The 22,994-nt window shown below is 45.4% G+C and overlaps 1 protein-coding gene across 1 annotated transcript in view; it reads right to left on the bottom strand.

The window, feature by feature from the left end:
• trpc6b (transient receptor potential cation channel, subfamily C, member 6b) overlaps window positions 1–22,994 on the bottom strand; it is a 69,633-nt gene that overhangs the window by 24,430 nt on the left and 22,209 nt on the right. Inside the window, exons 6-8 of the mRNA XM_022679749.2 lie at window positions 22,611–22,838; window positions 21,341–21,605; window positions 18,185–18,380 (exon numbers count right to left, since the gene is read on the bottom strand). Of these exons, the coding sequence (XP_022535470.2) occupies window positions 18,185–18,380; window positions 21,341–21,605; window positions 22,611–22,838 (689 nt within the window). The remainder of the gene's footprint in view (window positions 1–18,184; window positions 18,381–21,340; window positions 21,606–22,610; window positions 22,839–22,994) is intronic.

Here is a 22,994-nt window from a genome sequence, read left to right as displayed (position 1 = left end):
CTAGGCGGTTGCTAAGGTGTTGCTATGGTATCCGGGGTGGTTGCTAAGGTGTTGCTAGGTGGTTGCTAGGGTGTTGCTAGGCGGTTGCTAAGGTGTTGCTATGGTATCCGGGGTGGTTGCTAAGGTGTTGCTAGGTGGTTGCTAGGGTGTTGCTAGGCGGTTGCTAAGGTGTTGCTATGGTATCCGGGGTGGTTGCTAAGGTGTTGCTAGGTGGTTGCTAGGTGGTTGCTAGGGTGTTGCTAGGCGGTTGCTAAGGTGTTGCTATGGTATCCGGGGTGGTTGCTAAGGTGTTGCTAGGTGGTTGCTAGGTGGTTGCTAGGGTGTTGCTAGGCGGTTGCTAAGGTGTTGCTATGGTATCCGGGGTGGTTGCTAAGGTGTTGCTAGGTGGTTGCTAGGTGGTTGCTAGGGTGTTGCTAGGCGGTTGCTAAGGTGTTGCTATGGTATCCGGGGTGGTTGCTAAGGTGTTGCTAGGTGGTTGCTAGGGTGTTGCTAGGCGGTTGCTAAGGTGTTGCTATGGTATCCGGGGTGTTTGCTAAGGTGTTGCTAGGTGGTTGCTAGGTGGTTGCTAGGGTGTTGCTAGGCGGTTGCTAAGGTGTTGCTATGGTATCCGGGGTGGTTGCTAAGGTGTTGCTAGGTGGTTGCTAGGTGGTTGCTAGGGTGTTGCTAGGGGGTTGCTAAGGTGTTGCTATGGTATCTGGGGTGGTTGCTAAGGTGTTGCTAGATGGTTGCTAGGTGGTTGCTATGGTGTTGCTAGGCGGTTGCTAAGGTGTTGCTATGGTATCCGGGGTGGTTGCTATGGTGTTTCTAGGTGGTTGCTAGGTGATGTATATGCATAAATTTGATTAAATGGTGTTTGCACGTTGCTACGCAACGTGCAAATACATCAATCAGCTATGCACGCTAGGTTGCTCTGGCCGTTCGGGGGTGTCCAAACTTTTGACCCGTGGCTCCATTACACACAGTACTGGGGGGCCGGGGTGTCCAAACTTTTGACCTAATGCTGTTTTATCCCATAGCTGCTCCATACACTCACAGTACTGGAGTTCTAGCTACCTGTCCTTCGATCTAGCTGCCGTCCTCCGATTGGCCCCATTCATTCCAATGGGGCCACTTCGTACGACAATCGTACGAAATCCGTACGACGTAACTTTTCGTAACACATATTTTCGGAAAGAGCTCAATAAGTTCTACAGGTCCTCAATTGGTTTCATCTTCGTATTTCAAAAATTGCGACGTCCACGGGCGTGCAAAGTTCTGCCCATTCATTTTCAATGGTCAAAAAAACGCGTACTTACGAAGTTTTTACGAAAAACGTAAGTCCGATCGGAAAGCTGTATACAAGCCCACCATTCCCGATATGGACGCACGTTTTCTCTTTTGAACGAAGTCGATATTTCGAAAACTGCGGCACTAGTTAACCGGACAAAAAACAGGTGGAATAATAATAATAAGAAGAAGAAGAAGAAGAAGAAGAATAAGACTTAAGAAGAACAATACTGTGATTGCATTACTGCAATCACACTAACTAGATTGCAGTTCCTACAGAAACTGCGAGTGTGATTGCAGTGCTGGCTGGTATCTGCTATGGTGTTGCTAAGGTGTTGCTATGGTATCCGGGGTGGTTGCTAAGGTGTTGCTAGGTGGTTGCTAAGGTGTTGCTAGGCGGTTGCTAAGGTGTTGCTATGGTATCCGGGGTGGTTGCTAAGGTGTTGCTAGGTGGTTGCTAGGGTGTTGCTAGGCGGTTGCTAAGGTGTTGCTATGGTATCCGGGGTGGTTGCTAAGGTGTTGCTAGGTGGTTGCTAGGGTGTTGCTAGGCGGTTGCTAAGGTGTTGCTATGGTATCCGGGGTGGTTGCTAAGGTGTTGCTAGGTGGTTGCTAGGTGGTTGCTAGGGTGTTGCTAGGCGGTTGCTAAGGTGTTGCTATGGTATCCGGGTGGTTGCTAAGGTGTTGCTAGGTGGTTGCTAGGTGGTTGCTAGGGTGTTGCTAGGCGGTTGCTAAGGTGTTGCTATGGTATCCAGGGTGGTTGCTATGGTGTTGCTAAGTGGTTGGTAGGTCACTCCTAAGCAGTTGCTAGGTGGTTGCTAAGGTGTTGCTATGGTATCCGGGGTGGTTGCTAAGGTGTTGCTAGGCGGTTGCTAAGGTGTTGCTATGGTATCCGGGGTGGTTGCTAGGTGGTTGCTAGGATGTTGCTAGGCGGTTGCTAAGGTGTTGCTATGGTATCCGGGGTGGTTGCTAAGGTGTTGCTAGGTGGTTGCTAGGGTGTTGCTAGGCGGTTGCTAAGGTGTTGCTATGGTATCCGGGATGGTTGCTAAGGTGTTGCTAGGTGGTTGCTAGGTGGTTGCTAGGGTGTTGCTAGGCGGTTGCTAAGGTGTTGCTATGGTATCCGGGGTGGTTGCTAAGGTGTTGCTAGGTGGTTGCTAGGTGGTTGCTAGGGTGTTGCTAGGCGGTTGCTAAGGTGTTTCTATGGTATCCAGGGTGGTTGCTATGGTGTTGCTAAGTGGTTGGTAGGTCACTCCTAAGCAGTTGCTAGGTGGTTGCTAAGGTGTTGCTATGGTATCCGGGGTGGTTGCTAAGGTGTTGCTAGGTGGTTGCTAGGTGGTTGCTAGGGTGTTGCTAGGCGGTTGCTAAGGTGTTGCTATGGTATCCGGGGTGGTTGCTAAGGTGTTGCTAGGTGGTTGCTAGGTGGTTGCTAGGGTGTTGCTAGGCGGTTGCTAAGGTGTTGCTATGGTATCCGGGGTGTTTGCTAAGGTGTTGCTAGGTGGTTGCTAGGTGGTTGCTAGGGTGTTGCTAGGCGGTTGCTAAGGTGTTGCTATGGTATCCGGGGTGGTTGCTAAGGTGTTGCTAGGTGGTTGCTAGGTGGTTGCTAGGGTGTTGCTAGGGGGTTGCTAAGGTGTTGCTATGGTATCTGGGGTGGTTGCTAAGGTGTTGCTAGATGGTTGCTAGGTGGTTGCTATGGTGTTGCTAGGCGGTTGCTAAGGTGTTGCTATGGTATCCGGGGTGGTTGCTATGGTGTTTCTAGGTGGTTGCTAGGTGATGTATATGCATAAATTTGATTAAATGGTGTTTGCACGTTGCTACGCAACGTGCAAATACATCAATCAGCTATGCACGCTAGGTTGCTCTGGCCGTTCGGGGGTGTCCAAACTTTTGACCCGTGGCTCCATTACACACAGTACTGGGGGGCCGGGGTGTCCAAACTTTTGACCCGTGGCTCCATTACACACAGTACTGGGGGGCCGGGGTGTCCAAACTTTTGACCTAACGCTGATTTATCCCATAGCTGCTCCATTACACACAGTACTGGAGTTCTAGCTACCTGTCCTTCGATCTAGCTGCCGTCCTCCGATTGGCCCCATTCATTCCAATGGGGCCACTTCGTACGACATTCGTACGAAATCCGTACGTCGTAACTTTTCGTAACGCATATTTTCGGAAAGAGCTCAATAAGTTCTACAGGTCCTCAATTGGTTTCATCTTAGTATTTCAAAAATTGCGACGTCCACGGGCGTGCAAAGTTCTGCCCATTCATTTTCAATGGGCAAAAAAACGCGTACTTACGAAGTTTTTACGAAAAGCGTAAGTCCGATCGGAAAGCTGTATACAAGCCCACCATTCCCGATATGGACGCACGTTTTCTCTTTTGAACGAAGTCGATATTTCGAAAACTGCGGCACTAGTTAACCGGACAAAAAACAGGTGGAACTAGATTGCAGTTCCTACAGAAACTGCGAGTGTGATTGCAGTGCTGGCTGGTATCTGCTGTGGTGTTGCTAAGGTGTTGCTAAGTGGTTGCTAAGGTGTGGCTATGGTATCCGGGGTGGTTGCTAAGGTGTTGCTAAGTGGTTGCTAGGTGGTTGCTAAGGTGTTGCTAGGCGGTTGCTAAGGAGTTGCTATGGTATCTGGGGTGGTTGCTAAGGTGTTGCTAGGTGGTTGCTAAGGTGTTGCTAGGCGGTTGCTAAGGTGTTGCTATGGTATCCGGGGTGGTTGCTAAGGTGTTGCTAGCTGGTTGCTAGGTGGTTGCTAAGGTGTTGCTAGGCGGTTGCTAAGGTGTTGCTATGGTATCCGGGGTGGTTGCTAAGGTGTTGCTAGGTGGTTGCTAGGTGGTTGCTAAGTTGTTGCTAGGCGGTTGCTAAGGTGTTGCTATGGTATCCGGGGTGGTTGCTAAGGTGTTGCTAGGTGGTTGCTAGGGTGTTGCTAGGCGGTTGCTAAGGTGTTGCTATGGTATCCGGGGTGGTTGCTAAGGTGTTGCAAGGTGGTTGCTAGGTGGTTGCTAGGGTGTTGCTAGGTGGTTGCTAAGGTGTTGCTATGGTATCCGGGGTGGTTGCTAAGGTGTTGCTAGGTGGTTGCTAGGTGGTTGCTAGGGTGTTGCTAGGCGGTTGCTAAGGTGTTGCTATGGTATCCAGGGTGGTTGCTAAGGTGTTGCTAGGTGGTTGCTAGGGTGTTGCTAGGCGGTTGCTAAGGTGTTGCTATGGTATCCGGGGTGGTTGCTAAGGTGTTGCTAGGTGGTTGCTAGGTGGTTGCTAGGGTGTTGCTAGGCGGTTGCTAAGGTGTTGCTATGGTATCCGGGGTGGTTGCTAAGGTGTTGCTAGGTGGTTGCTAGGGTGTTGCTAGGCGGTTGCTAAGGTGTTGCTATGGTATCCGGGGTGGTTGCTAAGGTGTTGCTAGGTGGTTGCTAGGGTGTTGCTAGGCGGTTGCTAAGGTGTTGCTATGGTATCCAGGGTGGTTGCTAAGGAGTTGCTAGGTGGTTGCTAGGTGGTTGCTAGGGTGTTGCTAGGCGGTTGCTAAGGTGTTGCTATGGTATCCGGGGTGGTTGCTAAGGTGTTGCTAGGTGGTTGCTAGGTGGTTGCTAGGGTGTTGCTAGGCGGTTGCTAAGGTGTTGCTATGGTATCTGGGGTGGTTGCTAAGGTGTTGCTAGATGGTTGCTAGGTGGTTGCTAAGGTGTTGCTAGGCGGTTGCTAAGGTGTTGCTATGGTATCTGGGGTGGTTGCTAAGGTGTTGCTAGGTGGTTGCTAAGGTGTTGCTAGGCGGTTGCTAAGGTGTTGCTATGGTATCCGGGGTGGTTGCTAAGGTGTTGCTAGCTGGTTGCTAGGTGGTTGCTAAGGTGTTGCTAGGCGGTTGCTAAGGTGTTGCTATGGTATCCGGGGTGGTTGCTAAGGTGTTGCTAGGTGGTTGCTAGGTGGTTGCTAAGTTGTTGCTAGGCGGTTGCTAAGGTGTTGCTATGGTATCCGGGGTGGTTGCTAAGGTGTTGCTAGGTGGTTGCTAGGGTGTTGCTAGGCGGTTGCTAAGGTGTTGCTATGGTATCCGGGGTGGTTGCTAAGGTGTTGCTAGGTGGTTGCTAGGTGGTTGCTAGGGTGTTGCTAGGTGGTTGCTAAGGTGTTGCTATGGTATCCGGGGTGGTTGCTAAGGTGTTGCTAGGTGGTTGCTAGGTGGTTGCTAGGGTGTTGCTAGGCGGTTGCTAAGGTGTTGCTATGGTATCCAGGGTGGTTGCTAAGGTGTTGCTAGGTGGTTGCTAGGGTGTTGCTAGGCGGTTGCTAAGGTGTTGCTATGGTATCCGGGGTGGTTGCTAAGGTGTTGCTAGGTGGTTGCTAGGTGGTTGCTAGGGTGTTGCTAGGCGGTTGCTAAGGTGTTGCTATGGTATCCGGGGTGGTTGCTAAGGTGTTGCTAGGTGGTTGCTAGGTGGTTGCTAGGGTGTTGCTAGGCGGTTGCTAAGGTGTTGCTATGGTATCCGGGGTGGTTGCTAAGGTGTTGCTAGGTGGTTGCTAGGGTGTTGCTAGGCGGTTGCTAAGGTGTTGCTATGGTATCCGGGGTGGTTGCTAAGGTGTTGCTAGGTGGTTGCTAGGGTGTTGCTAGGCGGTTGCTAAGGTGTTGCTATGGTATCCAGGGTGGTTGCTAAGGTGTTGCTAGGTGGTTGCTAGGTGGTTGCTAGGGTGTTGCTAGGCGGTTGCTAAGGTGTTGCTATGGTATCCGGGGTGGTTGCTAAGGTGTTGCTAGGTGGTTGCTAGGTGGTTGCTAGGGTGTTGCTAGGCGGTTGCTAAGGTGTTGCTATGGTATCTGGGGTGGTTGCTAAGGTGTTGCTAGATGGTTGCTAGGTGGTTGCTATGGTGTTGCTAGGCGGTTGCTAAGGTGTTGCTATGGTATCCAGGGTGGTTGCTATGGTGTTTCTAGGTGGTTGCTAGGTGATGTATATGCATAAATTTGATTAAATGGTGTTTGCACGTTGCTACGCAACGTGCAAATACATCAATCAGCTATGCACGCTAGGTTGCTCTGGCCGTTCGGGGGTGTCCAAACTTTTGACCCGTGGCTCCATTACACACAGTACTGGGGGGCCGGGGTGTCCAAACTTTTGACCCGTGGCTCCATTACACACAGTACTGGGGGGCCGGGGTGTCCAAACTTTTGACCTAATGCTGTTTTATCTCATAGCTGCTCCATTACACACAGTACTGGAGTTCTAGCTACCTGTCCTTCGATCTAGCTGCCGTCCTCCGATTGGCCCCATTCATTCCAATGGGGCCACTTCGTACGACATTCGTACGAAATCCGTACGTCGTAACTTTTCGTAACGCATATTTTCGGAAAGAGCTCAATAAGTTCTACAGGTCCTCAATTGGTTTCATCTTAGTATTTCAAAAATTGCGACGTCCACGGACGTGCAAAGTTCTGCCCATTCATTTTCTATGGGCAAAAAAACGCGTACTTACGAAGTTTTTACGAAAAACGTAAGTCCGATCGGAAAGCTGTATACAAGCCCACCATTCCCGATATGGACGCACGTTTTCTCTTTTGAACGAAGTCGATATTTCGAAAACTGCGGCACTAGTTAACCGGACAAAAAACAGGTGGAATAATAATAATAATAATAATAATAATAACTAGATTGCAGTTCCTACAGAAACTGCGAGTGTGATTGCAGTGCTGGCTGGTATCTGCTGTGGTGTTGCTAAGGTGTTGCTAAGTGGTTGCTACGGTGTGGCTATGGTATCCGGGGTGGTTGCTAAGGTGTTGCTAAGTGGTTGCTAGGTGGTTGCTAAGGTGTTGCTAGGTGGTTGCTAAGGTGTTGCTATGGTATCTGGGGTGGTTGCTAAGGTGTTGCTAGGTGGTTGCTAAGGTGTTGCTAGGCGGTTGCTAAGGTGTTGCTATGGTATCCGGGGTGGTTGCTAAGGTGTTGCTAGCTGGTTGCTAGGTGGTTGCTAAGGTGTTGCTAGGCGGTTGCTAAGGTGTTGCTATGGTATCCGGGGTGGTTGCTAAGGTGTTGCTAGGTGGTTGCTAGGTGGTTGCTAAGTTGTTGCTAGGCGGTTGCTAAGGTGTTGCTATGGTATCCGGGGTGGTTGCTAAGGTGTTGCTAGGTGGTTGCTAGGGTGTTGCTAGGCGGTTGCTAAGGTGTTGCTATGGTATCCGGGGTGGTTGCTAAGGTGTTGCTAGGTGGTTGCTAGGTGGTTGCTAGGGTGTTGCTAGGCGGTTGCTAAGGTGTTGCTATGGTATCCGGGGTGGTTGCTAAGGTGTTGCTAGGTGGTTGCTAGGTGGTTGCTAGGGTGTTGCTAGGCGGTTGCTAAGGTGTTTTTATGGTATCCAGGGTGGTTGCTAAGGTGTTGCTAGGTGGTTGCTAGGGTGTTGCTAGGCGGTTGCTAAGGTGTTGCTATGGTATCCGGGGTGGTTGCTAAGGTGTTGCTAGGTGGTTGCTAGGTGGTTGCTAGGGTGTTGCTAGGCGGTTGCTAAGGTGTTGCTATGGTATCCGGGGTGGTTGCTAAGGTGTTGCTAGGTGGTTGCTAGGTGGTTGCTAGGGTGTTGCTAGGCGGTTGCTAAGGTGTTGCTATGGTATCCGGGGTGGTTGCTAAGGTGTTGCTAGGTGGTTGCTAGGTGGTTGCTAGGGTGTTGCTAGGCGGTTGCTAAGGTGTTGCTATGGTATCCGGGGTGGTTGCTAAGGTGTTGCTAGGTGGTTGCTAGGGTGTTGCTAGGCGGTTGCTAAGGTGTTGCTATGGTATCCGGGGTGGTTGCTAAGGTGTTGCTAGGTGGTTGCTAGGTGGTTGCTAGGGTGTTGCTAGGCGGTTGCTAAGGTGTTGCTATGGTATCCGGGGTGGTTGCTAAGGTGTTGCTAGGTGGTTGCTAGGTGGTTGCTAGGGTGTTGCTAGGCGGTTGCTAAGGTGTTGCTATGGTATCTGGGGTGGTTGCTAAGGTGTTGCTAGATGGTTGCTAGGTGGTTGCTATGGTGTTGCTAGGCGGTTGCTAGGCGGTTGCTAAGGTGTTGCTATGGTATCCGGGGTGGTTGCTAAGGTGTTGCTAAGGTGTCGCTAGGCGGTTGCTCAGGTGTTGCTATGGTATCCGGGGAGGTTGCTAAGGTGTTGCTAGGTGGTTGCTAGGTGGTTGCTAAGGTGTTGCTAGGCGGTTGCTAAGGTGTTGCTATGGTATCTGTGGTGGTTGCTATGGTGTTTCTAGGTGGTTGCTAGGTGATTTATATGCATAAATTAGATTAAATGGTGTTTGCACGTTGCTACGCAACGTGCAAATACATCAATCAGCTATGCACGCTAGGTTGCTCTGGCCGTTCGGGGGTGTCCAAACTTTTGACCCGTGGCTCCATTACACACAGTACTGGGGGGCCGGGGTGTCCAAACTTTTGACCCGTGGCTCCATTACACACAGTACTGGGGGGCCGGGGTGTCCAAACTTTTGACCTAACGCTGATTTATCCCATAGCTGCTCCATACACTCACAGTACTGGAGTTCTAGCTACCTGTCCTTCGATCTAGCTGCCGTCCTCCGATTGGCCCCATTCATTCCAATGGGGCCACTTCGTACGACATTCGTACGAAATCCGTACGTCGTAACTTTTCGTAACGCATATTTTCGGAAAGAGCTCAATAAGTTCTACAGGTCCTCAATTGGTTTCATCTTCGTATTTCAAAAATTGCGACGTCCACGGGCGTGCAAAGTTCTGCCCATTCATTTTCAATGGTCAAAAAAACGCGTACTTACGAAGTTTTTACGAAAAACGTAAGTCCGATCGGAAAGCTGTATACAAGCCCACCATTCCCGATATGGACGCACGTTTTCTCTTTTGAACGAAGTCGATATTTCGAAAACTGCGGCACTAGTTAACCGGACAAAAAACAGGTGGAATAATAATAATAACTAGATTGCAGTTCCTACAGAAACTGCGAGTGTGATTGCAGTGCTGGCTGGTATCTGCTATGGTGTTGCTAAGGTGTTGCTATGGTATCCGGGGTGGTTGCTAAGGTGTTGCTAGGTGGTTGCTAGGGTGTTGCTAGGCGGTTGCTAAGGTGTTGCTATGGTATCCGGGGTGGTTGCTAAGGTGTTGCTAGGTGGTTGCTAGGTGGTTGCTAAGGTGTTGCTAGGCGGTTGCTAAGGTGTTGCTATGGTATCCGGGGTGGTTGCTAAGGTGTTGCTAGGTGGTTGCTAGGTGGTTGCTAGGGTGTTGCTAGGCGGTTGCTAAGGTGTTGCTATGGTATCCGGGGTGGTTGCTAAGGTGTTCTCTAGGTGGTTGCTAGGGTGTTGCTAGGCGGTTGCTAAGGTGTTGCTATGGTATCCGGGGTGGTTGCTAAGGTGTTGCTAGGTGGTTGCTAGGTGGTTGCTAGGGTGTTGCTAGGCGGTTGCTAAGGTGTTGCTATGGTATTCGGGTGGTTGCTAAGGTGTTGCTAGGTGGTTGCTAGGTGGTTGCTAGGGTGTTGCTAGGCGGTTGCTAAGGTGTTGCTATGGTATCCAGGGTGGTTGCTATGGTGTTGCTAAGTGGTTGGTAGGTCACTCCTAAGCAGTTGCTAGGTGGTTGCTAAGGTGTTGCTATGGTATCCGGGGTGGTTGCTAAGGTGTTGCTAGGCGGTTGCTAAGGTGTTGCTATGGTATCCGGGGTGGTTGCTAGGTGGTTGCTAGGATGTTGCTAGGCGGTTGCTAAGGTGTTGCTATGGTATCCGGGGTGGTTGCTAAGGTGTTGCTAGGTGGTTGCTAGGGTGTTGCTAGGCGGTTGCTAAGGTGTTGCTATGGTATCCGGGGTGGTTGCTAAGGTGTTGCTAGGTGGTTGCTAGGTGGTTGCTAGGGTGTTGCTAGGCGGTTGCTAAGGTGTTGCTATGGTATCCGGGGTGGTTGCTAAGGTGTTGCTAGGTGGTTGCTAGGTGGTTGCTAGGGTGTTGCTAGGCGGTTGCTAAGGTGTTGCTATGGTATCCAGGGTGGTTGCTATGGTGTTGCTACGTGGTTGGTAGGTCACTCCTAAGCAGTTGCTAGGTGGTTGCTAAGGTGTTGCTATGGTATCCGGGGTGGTTGCTAAGGTGTTGCTAAGTGGTTGCTATGCGGTTGCTAAGGTGTTGCTAGGCGGTTGCTAAGGTGTTGCTATGGTATCCGGGGAGGTTGCTAAGGTGTTGCTAGGTGGTTGCTAGGTGGTTGCTAAGGTGTTGCTAGGCGGTTGCTAAGGTGTTGCTATGGTATCTGTGGTGGTTGCTATGGTGTTTCTAGGTGGTTGCTAGGTGATTTATATGCATAAATTAGATTAAATGGTGTTTGCACGTTGCTACGCAACGTGCAAATACATCAATCAGCTATGCACGCTAGGTTGCTCTGGCCGTTCGGGGGTGTCCAAACTTTTGACCCGTGGCTCCATTACACACAGTACTGGGGGGCCGGGGTGTCCAAACTTTTGACCCATGGCTCCATTACACACAGTACTGGGGGGGGCCAGGGTGTCCAAACTTTTGACCTAACGCTGATTAATCCCATAGCTGCTCCATTACACACAGTACTGGAGTTCTAGCTACCTGTCCTTCGATCTAGCTGCCGTCCTCCGATTGGCCCCATTCATTCCAATGGGGCCACTTCGTACGACATTCGTACGAAATCCGTACGTCGTAACTTTTCGTAACGCATATTTTCGGAAAGAGCTCAATAAGTTCTACAGGTCCTCAATTGGTTTCATCTTCGTATTTCAAAAATTGCGACGTCCACGGGCGTGCAAAGTTCTGCCCATTCATTTTCAATGGGCAAAAAAACGCGTACTTACGAAGTTTTTACGAAAAACGTAAGTCCGATCGGAAAGCTGTATACAAGCCCACCATTCCCGATATGGACGCACGTTTTCTCTTTTGAACGAAGTCGATATTTCGAAAACTGCGGCACTAGTTAACCGGACAAAAAACAGGTGGAATAATAATAATAATAATAATAAGAATAAGACTTAAGAAGAACAATACTGTGATTGCATTACTGCAATCACACTAATAATAATAAGAATAAGACTTAAGAAGAACAATACTGTGATTGCATTACTGCAATCACACTAATAATAATAATAAGAACTAGATTGCAGTTCCTACAGAAACTGCGAGTGTGATTGCAGTGCTGGCTGGTATCTGCTATGGTGTTGCTAAGGTGTTGCTAAGTGGTTGCTAAGGTGTGGCTATGGTATCCGGGGTGGTTGCTAAGGTGTTGCTAAGTGGTTGCTAGGTGGTTGCTAAGGTGTTGCTAGGCGGTTGCTAAGGTGTTGCTATGGTATCTGGGGTGGTTGCTAAGGTGTTGCTAGGTGGTTGCTAAGGTGTTGCTAGGCGGTTGCTAAGGTGTTGCTATGGTATCCAGGGTGGTTGCTAAGGTGTTGCTAGGTGGTTGCTAGGTGGTTGCTAAGGTGTTGCTAGGCGGTTGCTAAGGTGTTGCTATGGTATCCGGGGTGGTTGCTAAGGTGTTGCTAGGTGGTTGCTAGGTGGTTGCTAAGGTGTTGCTAGGCGGTTGCTAAGGTGTTGCTATGATATCCGGGGTGGTTGCTAAGGTGTTGCTAGGTGGTTGCTAGGGTGTTGCTATGGTATCCGGGGTGGTTGCTAAGGTGTTGCTAGGTGGTTGCTAGGTGGTTGCTAGGGTGTTGCTAGGCGGTTGCTAAGGTGTTGCTATGGTATCCGGGGTGGTTGCTAAGGTGTTGCTAGGTGGTTGCTAAGGTGTTGCTAGGCGGTTGCTAAGGTGTTGCTATGGTATCCGGGGTGGTTGCTAAGGTGTTGCTAGGTGGTTGCTAAGGTGTTGCTAGGCGGTTGCTAAGGTGTTGCTATGGTATCCGGGGTGGTTGCTAAGGTGTTGCTAGGTGGTTGCTAGGGTGTTGCTAGGCGGTTGCTAAGGTGTTGCTATGGTATCCGGGGTGGTTGCTAAGGTGTTGCTAGGTGGTTGCTAGGGTGTTGCTAGGCGGTTGCTAAGGTGTTGCTATGGTATCTGGGGTGGTTGCTAAGGTGTTGCTAGGTGGTTGCTAGGTGGTTGCTAGGGTGTTGCTAGGCGGTTGCTAAGGTGTTGCTATGGTATCCGGGGTGGTTGCTAAGGTGTCGCTAGGTGGTTGCTAGGTGGTTGCTAGGGTGTTGCTAGGCGGTTGCTAAGGTGTTGCTATGGTATCCGGGGTGGTTGCTAAGGTGTTGCTAGGTGGTTGCTAGGTGGTTGCTAGGGTGTTGCTAGGCGGTTGCTAAGGTGTTGCTATGGTATCCGGGGTGGTTGCTAAGGTGTTGCTAGGTGGTTGCTAGGTGGTTGCTAGGGTGTTGCTAGGCGGTTGCTAAGGTGTTGCTATGGTATCCGGGGTGTTTGCTAAGGTGTTGCTAGGTGGTTGCTAGGTGGTTGCTAGGGTGTTGCTAGGCGGTTGCTAAGGTGTTGCTATGGTATCCGGGGTGGTTGCTAAGGTGTTGCTAGGTGGTTGCTAGGTGGTTGCTAGGGTGTTGCTAGGGGGTTGCTAAGGTGTTGCTATGGTATCCGGGGTGGTTGCTAAGATGTTGCTAGGTAGTTGCTAGGTGGTTGCTAAGGTGTTGCTAGGCGGTTGCTAAGGTGTTGCTATGGTATCCGGGGTGGTTGCTATGGTGTTTCTAGGTGGTTGCTAGGTGATGTATATGCATAAATTTGATTAAATGGTGTTTGCACGTTGCTACGCAACGTGCAAATACATCAATCAGCTATGCACGCTAGGTTGCTCTGGCCGTTCGGGGGTGTCCAAACTTTTGACCCGTGGCTCCATTACACACAGTACTGGGGGGCCGGGGTGTCCAAACTTTTGACCCGTGGCTCCATTACACACAGTACTGGGGGGCCGGGGTGTCCAAACTTTTGACCTAACGCTGATTTATCCCATAGCTGCTCCATTACACACAGTACTGGAGTTCTAGCTACCTGTCCTTCGATCTAGCTGCCGTCCTCCGATTGGCCCCATTCATTCCAATGGGGCCACTTCGTACGACATTCGTACGAAATCCGTACGTCGTAACTTTTCGTAACGCATATTTTCGGAAAGAGCTCAATAAGTTCTACAGGTCCTCAATTGGTTTCATCTTAGTATTTCAAAAATTGCGACGTCCACGGGCGTGCAAAGTTCTGCCCATTCATTTTCAATGGGCAAAAAAACGCGTACTTACGAAGTTTTTACGAAAAACGTAAGTCCGATCGGAAAGCTGTATACAAGCCCACCATTCCCGATATGGACGCACGTTTTCTCTTTTGAACGAAGTCGATATTTCGAAAACTGCGGCACTAGTTAACCGGACAAAAAACAGGTGGAATAATAATAATAACTAGATTGCAGTTCCTGCAGAAACTGCGAGTGTGATTGCAGTGCTGGCTGGTATCTGCTAAGGTGTTGCTAGGTGGTTGCTAAGGTGTTGCTAGGTGGTTGCTAAGGTGTTGCTATGGTATCCGGGGTGGTTGCTAAGATGTTGCTAGGTGGTTGCTAAGGTATTGCTAGGCGGTTGCTAAGGTGTTGCTATGGTATCCGGGATGGTTGCTAAGGTGTTGCTAGGTGGTTGCTAGGGTGTTGCTAGGCGGTTGCTAAGGTGTTACTATGGTATCCGGGGTGGTTGCTAAGGTGTTGCTAGGTGGTTGCTAGGTGGTTGCTAGGCGGTTGCTAAGGTGTTGCTATGGTATCCGGGGTGGTTGCTAAGGTGTTGCTAAGTGGTTGCTAGGTGGTTGCTAAGGTGTTGCTAGGCGGTTGCTAAGGTGTTGCTATGGTATCCAGGGTGGTTGCTAAGGTGTTGCTAGGTGGTTGCTAGGGTGTTGCTAGGCAGTTGCTAAGGTGTTGCTATGGTATCCGGGGTGGTTGCTAAGGTGTTGCTAGGTGGTTGCTAGGTGGTTGCTAGGGTGTTGCTAGGCAGTTGCTAAGGTGTTGCTATGGTATCCAGGGTGGTTGCTAAGGTGTTGCTAGGTGGTTGCTAGGTGGTTGCTAAGGTGTTGCTAGGCGGTTGCTAAGGTGTTGCTATGGTATCCGGGGTGGTTGCTAAGGTGTTGCTAGGTGGTTGCTAGGTGGTTGCTAGGGTGTTGCTAGGCGGTTGCTAAGGTGTTGCTATGGTATCCGGGGTGGTTGCTATGGTGTTGCTAGGTGGTTGCTAGGTGGTTGCTACGGTGTTGCTAGGCGGTTGCTAAGGTGTTGCTATGGTATCCGGGGTGGTTGCTAAGGTGTTGCTAAGTGGTTGCTAGGTGGTTGCTAAGGTGTTGCTAGGCGGTTGCTAAGGTGTTGCTATGGTATCCGGGGTGGTTGCTAAGGTGTTGCTAGGTGGTTGCTAGGTGGTTGCTAGAGTGTTGCTAGGCGGTTGCTAAGGTGTTGCTATGGTATCCGGGGTGGTTGCTAAGGTGTTGCTAGGTGGTTGCTAGGTGGTTGCTAAGGTGTTGCTAGGCGGTTGCTAAGGTGTTGCTATGGTATCCAGGGTGGTTGCTAAGGTGTTGCTAGGTGGTTGCTAGGTTGTTGCTAGGGTGTTGCTAGGCGGTTGCTAAGGTGTTGCTATGGTATCCGGGGTGGTTGCTAATGTGTTGCTAGGTGGTTGCTAGGTGGTTGCTAGGGTGTTGCTAGGCGGTTGCTAAGGTGTTGCTATGGTATCCGGGGTGGTTGCTAAGGTGTTGCTAGGTGGTTGCTAAGGTGTTGCTAGGCGGTTGCTAAGGTGTTGCTATGGTATCTTGGGTGGTTGCTAAGGTGTTGCTAGGTGGTTGCTAGGCAGTTGCTAAGGTGTTGCTATGGTATCCGGGGTGGTTGCTAAGGTGTTGCTAAGTGGTTGCTATGCGGTTGCTAAGGTGTTGCTAGGCGGTTGCTAAGGTGTTGCTATGGTATCCGGGGAGGTTGCTAAGGTGTTGCTAGGTGGTTGCTAGGTGGTTGCTATGGTGTTGCTAGGCGGTTGCTATGGTGTTGCTATGGTATCCGGGGTGGTTGCTATGGTGTTTCTAGGTGGTTGCTAGGTGATATATATGCATAAATTAGATTAAATGGTGTTTGCACGTTGCTACGCAACGTGCAAATACATCAATCAGCTATGCACGCTAGGTTGCTCTGGCCGTTCGGGGGTGTCCAAACTTTTGACCCGTGGCTCCATTACACACAGTACTGGGGGGCCGGGGTGTCCAAACTTTTGACCCGTGGCTCCATTACACACAGTACTGGGGGGCCGGGGTGTCCAAACTTTTGACCTAACGCTGATTTATCCCATAGCTGCTCCATACACTCACAGTACTGGAGTTCTAGCTACCTGTCCTTCGATCTAGCTGCCGTCCTCCGATTGGCCCCATTCATTCCAATGGGGCCACTTCGTACGACATTCGTACGAAATCCGTATGTCGTAACTTTTCGTAACGCATATTTTCGGAAAGAGCTCAATAAGTTCTACAGGTCCTCAATTGGTTTCATCTTCGTATTTCAAAAATTGCGACGTCCACGGGCGTGCAAAGTTCTGCCCATTCATTTTCAATGGGCAAAAAAACGCGTACTTACGAAGTTTTTACGAAAAACGTAAGTCCGATCGGAAAGCTGTATACAAGCCCACCATTCCCGATATGGACGCACGTTTTCTCTTTTGAACGAAGTCGATATTTCGAAAACTGCGGCACTAGTTAACCGGACAAAAAACAGGTGGAATAATAATAATAATAATAATAATAATAATAATAATAATAATAATAAGAATAAGACTTAAGAAGAACAGTACTGTGATTGCATACTGCAATCACACTAATAATAATAATAATAATAATAATAAGAAGAATAAGACTTAAGAAGAACAATACTGTGATTGCATTACTGCAATCACACTAATAATAATAATAATAATAATAATAATAATAAGAAGAAGAAGAATAAGACTTAAGAAGAACAATACTGTGATTGCATTACTGCAATCACACTAATAATAATAATAAGAAGAAGAAGAATAAGACTTAAGAAGAACAATACTGTGATTGCATTACTGCAATCACACTAATAAGACTTAAGAAGATCAGTACTGTGATTGCATTACTGCAATCACACTAATAATAATAATAATAAAAATAATAATAAGAAGAAGAATAAGACTTAAGAAGAACAGTACTGTGATTGCATTACTGCAATCACACTAATAATAATAATAAGAAGAAGAAGAAGAATAAGACTTAAGAAGAACAATACTGTGATTGCATTACTGCAATCACACTAATAATAAAAATAATAAGAAGAAGAAGAATAAGACTTAAGAAGATCAATACTGTGATTGCATTACTGCAATCACACTAATAATAATAATAATAATAAGAATAAGACTTAAGAAGATCAATACTGTGATTGCATTACTGCAATCACACTAATGACACAAAATCATGATTTATACATTTTAATGCTGAAATTTTCCTGTATTTAGGGCTAGCTATCAAGATATAGCAAGACAGTAATACAACTTTATTTTGATATTTTCTTTATCATATGAGTCAAAACCTTTCAGGCTCTATTGCTGATTCCCAAAAGCTCAGCTGAAACTCCAGCAGCTGAAATCTATTTACACAAAGCTCTCTCTGATGTAGACTCACAAGTTTCTGAGGAAATGGTTGTGTCCTACAGTGTTAATTTCATTAACATTAACTATGACCAAAAATATTTGTTGACGAACTGTTTTTCATGACAAGAACGAGACAAGAAAAATTAATTTTCTAAAAAAAAATTAATACTTGAAATTAAAAACTGTGAATAAATTAATTCCATTTTTTTCAATAACTAAAAATAAAACAAAAATATTAAAGACTGATGAATGGGGAAATGATTTCCAATAAATTGTATTTTTTATTAATGACAGGAACACAGCTGCTCCACATGACATCCTTATAGCTGGTAAGAACAGCAGCATTAAACACGTTAGCCGAGTTAAGAAAATTTACATGTAAGTTAAAGGTAATCTAACACAAAGAAGTAACGGATTTGTAATAAAATAATAAACCTTCTGCTTGGGTTATAAAGTGTTTAAAAGTTAAAGGGTTTGATGTGCTGGATTTAATAAATACAGGAGATTATATTTGTGTTGCTGAATATAAAAAAAGATTTCTGTCTTTGTAAAGTTTCTGTCTTTCTAAAATAGAAAAAACATAAAAATACACAATACATACTTTTTATTTAATTTAAGCCCTTACTAGTTGGAGACTAGAGTCTTTAAGGTTAATTTGCATAAAAAAAACGAACATAAAGTTTTCAGATTAATCGTGTGTGATAACTCGTTAACATTGAAAGCATTAATATTTTATTAAAGTGAATTTTTTTTTTCTAAAATTAAAATTGCTACATATTGCAATACTTACAGTATTGTAATATATTGAACTGTAACACCTTTAACATGATAAAAATGCAGAGCTAACTAGCTTTTACACACGACACAAAAGACGGGGGTGTTGAGAAGCTCCATATACATTATAGCCAGTTGCATCAATCAAACACCAACCCAAACATCCATACACCATTTCGTGGAGGGAAACTGAGGATGCGTCGGGTGCTGTGAGGCTTATATGGAGCTCCACAGCACTCCCATATTTTTGTGTTGTGTTTATAACCACATCTCTAACTCATAACTCCTCAACTCATCCCAAAAGAATTCAGTTCCACAGCTCTATGGTGGCATTTGGCAATGGGTACATTTGTTAAGTTTATCTGCTCCAGAGAGTCTCATTCTATAAATTATAGTTCTTCTACTGGAACTACACAAGCTGTGTGAGTGCGTGTGTGTGTGTGTCAGCAATGTGTGTAATTTAAAGTATCTAAATGGTGAATTGATATATTCTATATAATATAATCATATCAACTATGATGAAGGCAGGAACTGTTATTATTAAGAGTGAAAAGCAACTGCTTGTACTGACTGACATTTACAGGAATGTTCATCAGTATTTCAAGAGGTCAAGGGTTGGATAGTGTTTGTGTGTGTGTGTGTGTGTGTGTGTGTGTGTGTGTGTTCCAGAATACCTCAATTTCCTGGAAGGAGCTGTTGATCATAGCGATGAGCATGTTGAGCAGAACGATGACCATGGTAACGTTGTATACACCGTAAAGGACGTAGCCGATATTTTCGATGAACTTGTGTCCGTTATTAATGACCACGGACTTGACCTCGGAGAGTCCGAAAATAGCCCAGAATAGTGTTTTAAAGCTCTCCTCCACACTGTGGGGAGAAGAACAGGCAGAGAGAGAGTGTCTTTAAAACAGGAAAACATCAAATTATATAAACCAAATATTTAAGTCATTAGAGTGAACACGGTAAAGCCACAGTAAACACAGATCACCTAAACAGGATTTCAGCTGTTTATCTCTCTCCCAGGACGTTAAAGATCATTGGAAATCATTAGAAAAAAAAGACACTTAGTCTTCAGAGACAGTGTAAAAGCCATGACATTTCAAGTTAAATCATTTAGCAAGTACCAGAAGCGACACTGTTAAATCTAACAAAAAATCAGTTCGGGCTTTATCTACCCAACCTGTTCATTTCCAACCAAAATTGCTATTAAAAACAAAGTTATTCATTTTTTAGCATCAACTCATGTTTAGCAGAAAATATAATATACAAAACCAAATCATAAAAAAGGTTGGACAGTTTCACTGTTTCTAATATGTCCTTTGACTTTAAGGCTGCAATTAATGGTTATTTTGGTAGTTGACTAACCTAATGATTATTTTTTCGATTAGTCAGCGATTCATTCTGACAGGTTCTCAACCTGTAAAAATGATAAAAACAGCTTAACATGAGATTTAAAAGGCATTTAAATGTTTACATATTGTTTAAATGTGGAAACTTCTATTATTTAGCCAGTAAATGTATAATCTGTTGTGTTTGGGCACTTTTAGAGACACAGACTATGTTGAGTGTAAACTGTGTGAGTGAGTCATTTACCCATCTCCCATTGTGTTTCTGTCCCCAACACTTTGTGTAATTTAGTACTGTTACAAATAACGATTACTCGACAATAAAATTTGTCAACAAATTTAAATAATGAAAATTGTTAATTATATAGACTAATTATTGCAGCCCGTATTGACTTGTGACATACAAGTCAAAGATATATTTAGAAACCAATTGTTTTTCACTTTCCATCTGGCTTTAGTACTAGGTAAAAGTTGAGAATGGCATCGCTGAGGTAAACGCATTGTGCTTTGTTGGTTTGTCTGGTCGGGATGTTTAACTATGTAAAATGTTCAAGAAATATTTAAAAAAATTAGTTTTGTAAACAAGATAAATTATACAATTAGGATATATAATTTATTCAGTGGTGAAAAAGTGGCACAATGATTGAAAACTTGCTGTATTTGGACAAATGTTCTATTTTCTTTGGTGCCTTTCTATTTTGAAATCAAATCCTCACAGCAATGTTTCAAAATCTACAAAATCTTTAGAGTGACCATAAAGACAGTTACTCCAACAAAAGCAGGATAAACTATTTTTAATACCCTTGATTTCAGAAGAAACAATTATGAAGGAGGTGTCCCAATATTTTTGTCCATATTGTGAGAAATGAATATCTCCTGAGAAGTAAATAACTAGTTTTTACGCCAAATTAAATCTGAAAAACTTTCAGAAACTTCTCTCTGCCATGCTAATGGTTGAAAATCCTCTGGCCTGTTTACATATCCACTCCACAGTGTCCAGCCCACTCATTATATCTGAGTCACTCAGTCTGCCAGACGCCCACTGGCAGTATGTCTTTCAGTGCCACTGCCAATGACTCTCTGATGTTTGCGTTTATGTGATAAACGACAGCATGAATAAACCGGGAAATCACTGGGGAAAAGCCTGACGTGCCACAGAGCTGTGATACTTGAAAATACTTGACTCGCTTATTAAAAAAAAACATTTGTTAGAACATTTATCATCTCATTGTATCTCTACGTTCAATCAAATCCTCACCAAAATGCTCCAAAACCTAGTGGAAAGTCTTCCCTGGAGAGCAAATAGAGTTACTCCAACAAAACAGACTCCAGCAGGTGCCCAATACATTTGCATATATTTAGTATGATAAAAGAATGACAAAAATACATAGTTTATTACTAGACTGACATACCAAAAGTCATGGGACAGCAGGATGTACAGCTCTGGAAAAAAAAATAAGGCCACTTCAGTTTCTGAATCCGTTTCTCTGATTTTGCTATTTATAGGTTTATGTTTAAGTAACATAAACATTGTTGTTCTATTCTATAAACTACAGACAATATTTCTCCCAAATTCCAAATAAAAATATATTGTCAATTAGAGCATTTATTTGCAGAAAATGAGAAATGGCTAAAATAACGAAAAAGATGCAGAGCTTTCAGACCTCAAATAATGTTTATATTCATAAAGTTTTAAGAGTTCAGAAATCAATATTTGGTGGAATAACCCTGGTTTTTAATCACAGTTTTCATGAATCTTGGCATGTTTTACTCCACCAGTCTTACACACTGCTTTTGGATAACATTATGCCACTCCTAGTGCAAAAATTCAAGCAGTTCAGCTTGGTTTGATGGCTTGTGACCATCCATCTTCCTCTTGATTATATTCTATTATATTATATATGAGTTTTTTTAATTTGGTAACATCAAAGAAAATTATTATTTTACTTATTTTTCCAGTATATTGCCAACAGTATATTGATCATGAATACACTCCAGCAGATAGCATCACAGATAACTGTTTCCAAGCCTGTCTGAGGCCGGCTGTTAGCGTTGCGATTCAGCCACTCCAACACTTTTAAGGACAGCTGCTGAACACGGTGGCTTGTAAAAGAATTTATACCCCTTGAACTTTTTTCACATTGTGTCATTTTACAACCACAAACCTTAAAGATTTTTATTAAGATTTTAAGTGATAAACTAACACAAATTAGCACATAATTATGAAGTGGAAGGAAAATGAAGCTGGAAGTGAATCCTTAGCGGCCTCTGGTTAAAAAGGCACATGTGAACAGACCAGCAACCGAGAGGCAGAAATTACACCCACTTCCCCCTTTCAATGCTGGAGACCCCACCCACATATCCCACAGATTAGCTTCCATGGTTAACGTCCTATGACTTTTGGCATGGCAGTGTAGTGAGGTTAATGTGTTAAACTAATATAGTGCATCTACCCTTGGGTTAAAAATCCCACCTACTTACGTGGTGAAGGCATTGTTCTGCTTCGCTCCAAGGTAGTATGAATAGAGGTTAAACATGCCGATCATGAAGGCCACGAACACCATGATGAAGATCACCATGAACTTGAATATGTCTTTAACAGTCCTGCCCAGCGAAATCTGCAGCGGGCCGAAGCTCTCGTTGGCAGGGAGGATGTAGGCAATCCGGGAGAAGCTCAGCACCACAGCGATGGCATAGAGACCCTCGGAGATCAGCTGGGGGTCTGAGGGAACCCAGTATACACGTGCTTGATGGAAAAAAAAGGTAAGTCAGGTAAGTCAAGTAAAACGTAGTGAAGTGAAAGATTATTAGAACATGTACTAGTCTGGATCACTTTGCCAATCTCAAAATACTTGCTGCATGTAGATTACCGAGTATGAATGTGAGAATTAAATGTTGAAATTAGTGGCCTATTAGTGGCTTTGATTAATTAGCTGATTAACTAAAGCAGTAAAGCAGTTCAACATTTGTCTTGTAGTCCTTCTGGGTTCTAAGCTGTCTCCATCTATCAAATGCCTGCTATTATGTTCCATGCCTGGCAACCCGGAGTGTGGAACTAGGACTGGTAAATGGGCAGGAACTAAAACACAAACAGACTTCTACAAAAGATTGTCAAAAGATGCCAGTTGTATGCATTTTGTATGCATATTGCTACTCACATTATGCCATTAGGACACTTTACTAATGTGTGTGTTTTTGTGCAGTAGAATAACCTGCAGGCTCTGAATGATCTGAAGACTTCTTTGTAGGTTCTATATCAATACATAATATAAAATCACTTTAAATATATACTGTATTAAAGAAAATGGCAGCTAAACCAAAACTTCAATTACAGAGAGACCCATCATAAAATGACAACATAAAGAAAAATGGCTGAAAAAGAGCAGATGGCTGTATTGTTTCTCATAAAGAATTCCAAGAGATTCAATTCTGATTCTTATGCTGTAAAAAAATATTTTAAAATCCATCCTTTTTTTAAATTACACTTCCTTACTTCCCTCCTATCTATTAAATATTTTCACAACGGCACTGATTCAACTTGCCCTTATTATGACCTTTTATCTCCAGTCCCAGAGGGCCAAAGCTCTGCAGTTAAACATTTTTTAGTATATGTTCCAGTTGGGAACCAGTTCATCAGATACTGTAATTCTGATGCTTTTTTATTAACTGAACAAGGTGTGGTACAGCAGGACTGCTGTGGTTCTGTGGATTGGTTATAAGTTCAGTTCTCAACAGTATGCGCTGAACTTACCCAAGCGGTAATACTCGATCTCGAAGGGCAGCGTTATGTTGGAGAGGTCGGTGTAGCGCTCGTCCACGTAGCTCTGAGCAGTGTACGCATGCCAGAAAGCCATGAACCTCGCTATAAATGAGGTGACGAAGATCGCCAGCATCCCAAAGTCCAGCAGGTTCCAAGGTTCCAGCAGATATTCCCGAGGACCCTGAGACCAGATTTCCTTACATTCAGCCCAGATCATTCCTTCAAACATGAACAAGCGACAGACAGGTAGTTAGAAATATAAGAAGAGAATTTATGATATGATCATCATCAAAAAATAGTTCCAGAAGGAATCAAATGACAGGTGGGTAGTCATGCCAGACTGTCTTGGAGTGACGCAAAACGGCAGCAGATCAT

Source organism: Astyanax mexicanus, chromosome 9, assembly GCF_023375975.1.
Source record: "Astyanax mexicanus isolate ESR-SI-001 chromosome 9, AstMex3_surface, whole genome shotgun sequence".
Classification (NCBI taxonomy): Eukaryota; Metazoa; Chordata; class Actinopteri; order Characiformes; family Acestrorhamphidae; genus Astyanax; species Astyanax mexicanus.
Note: the sequence above shows the minus strand (reverse complement) of the source record. Positions and strands in the feature narration are given on the sequence as shown.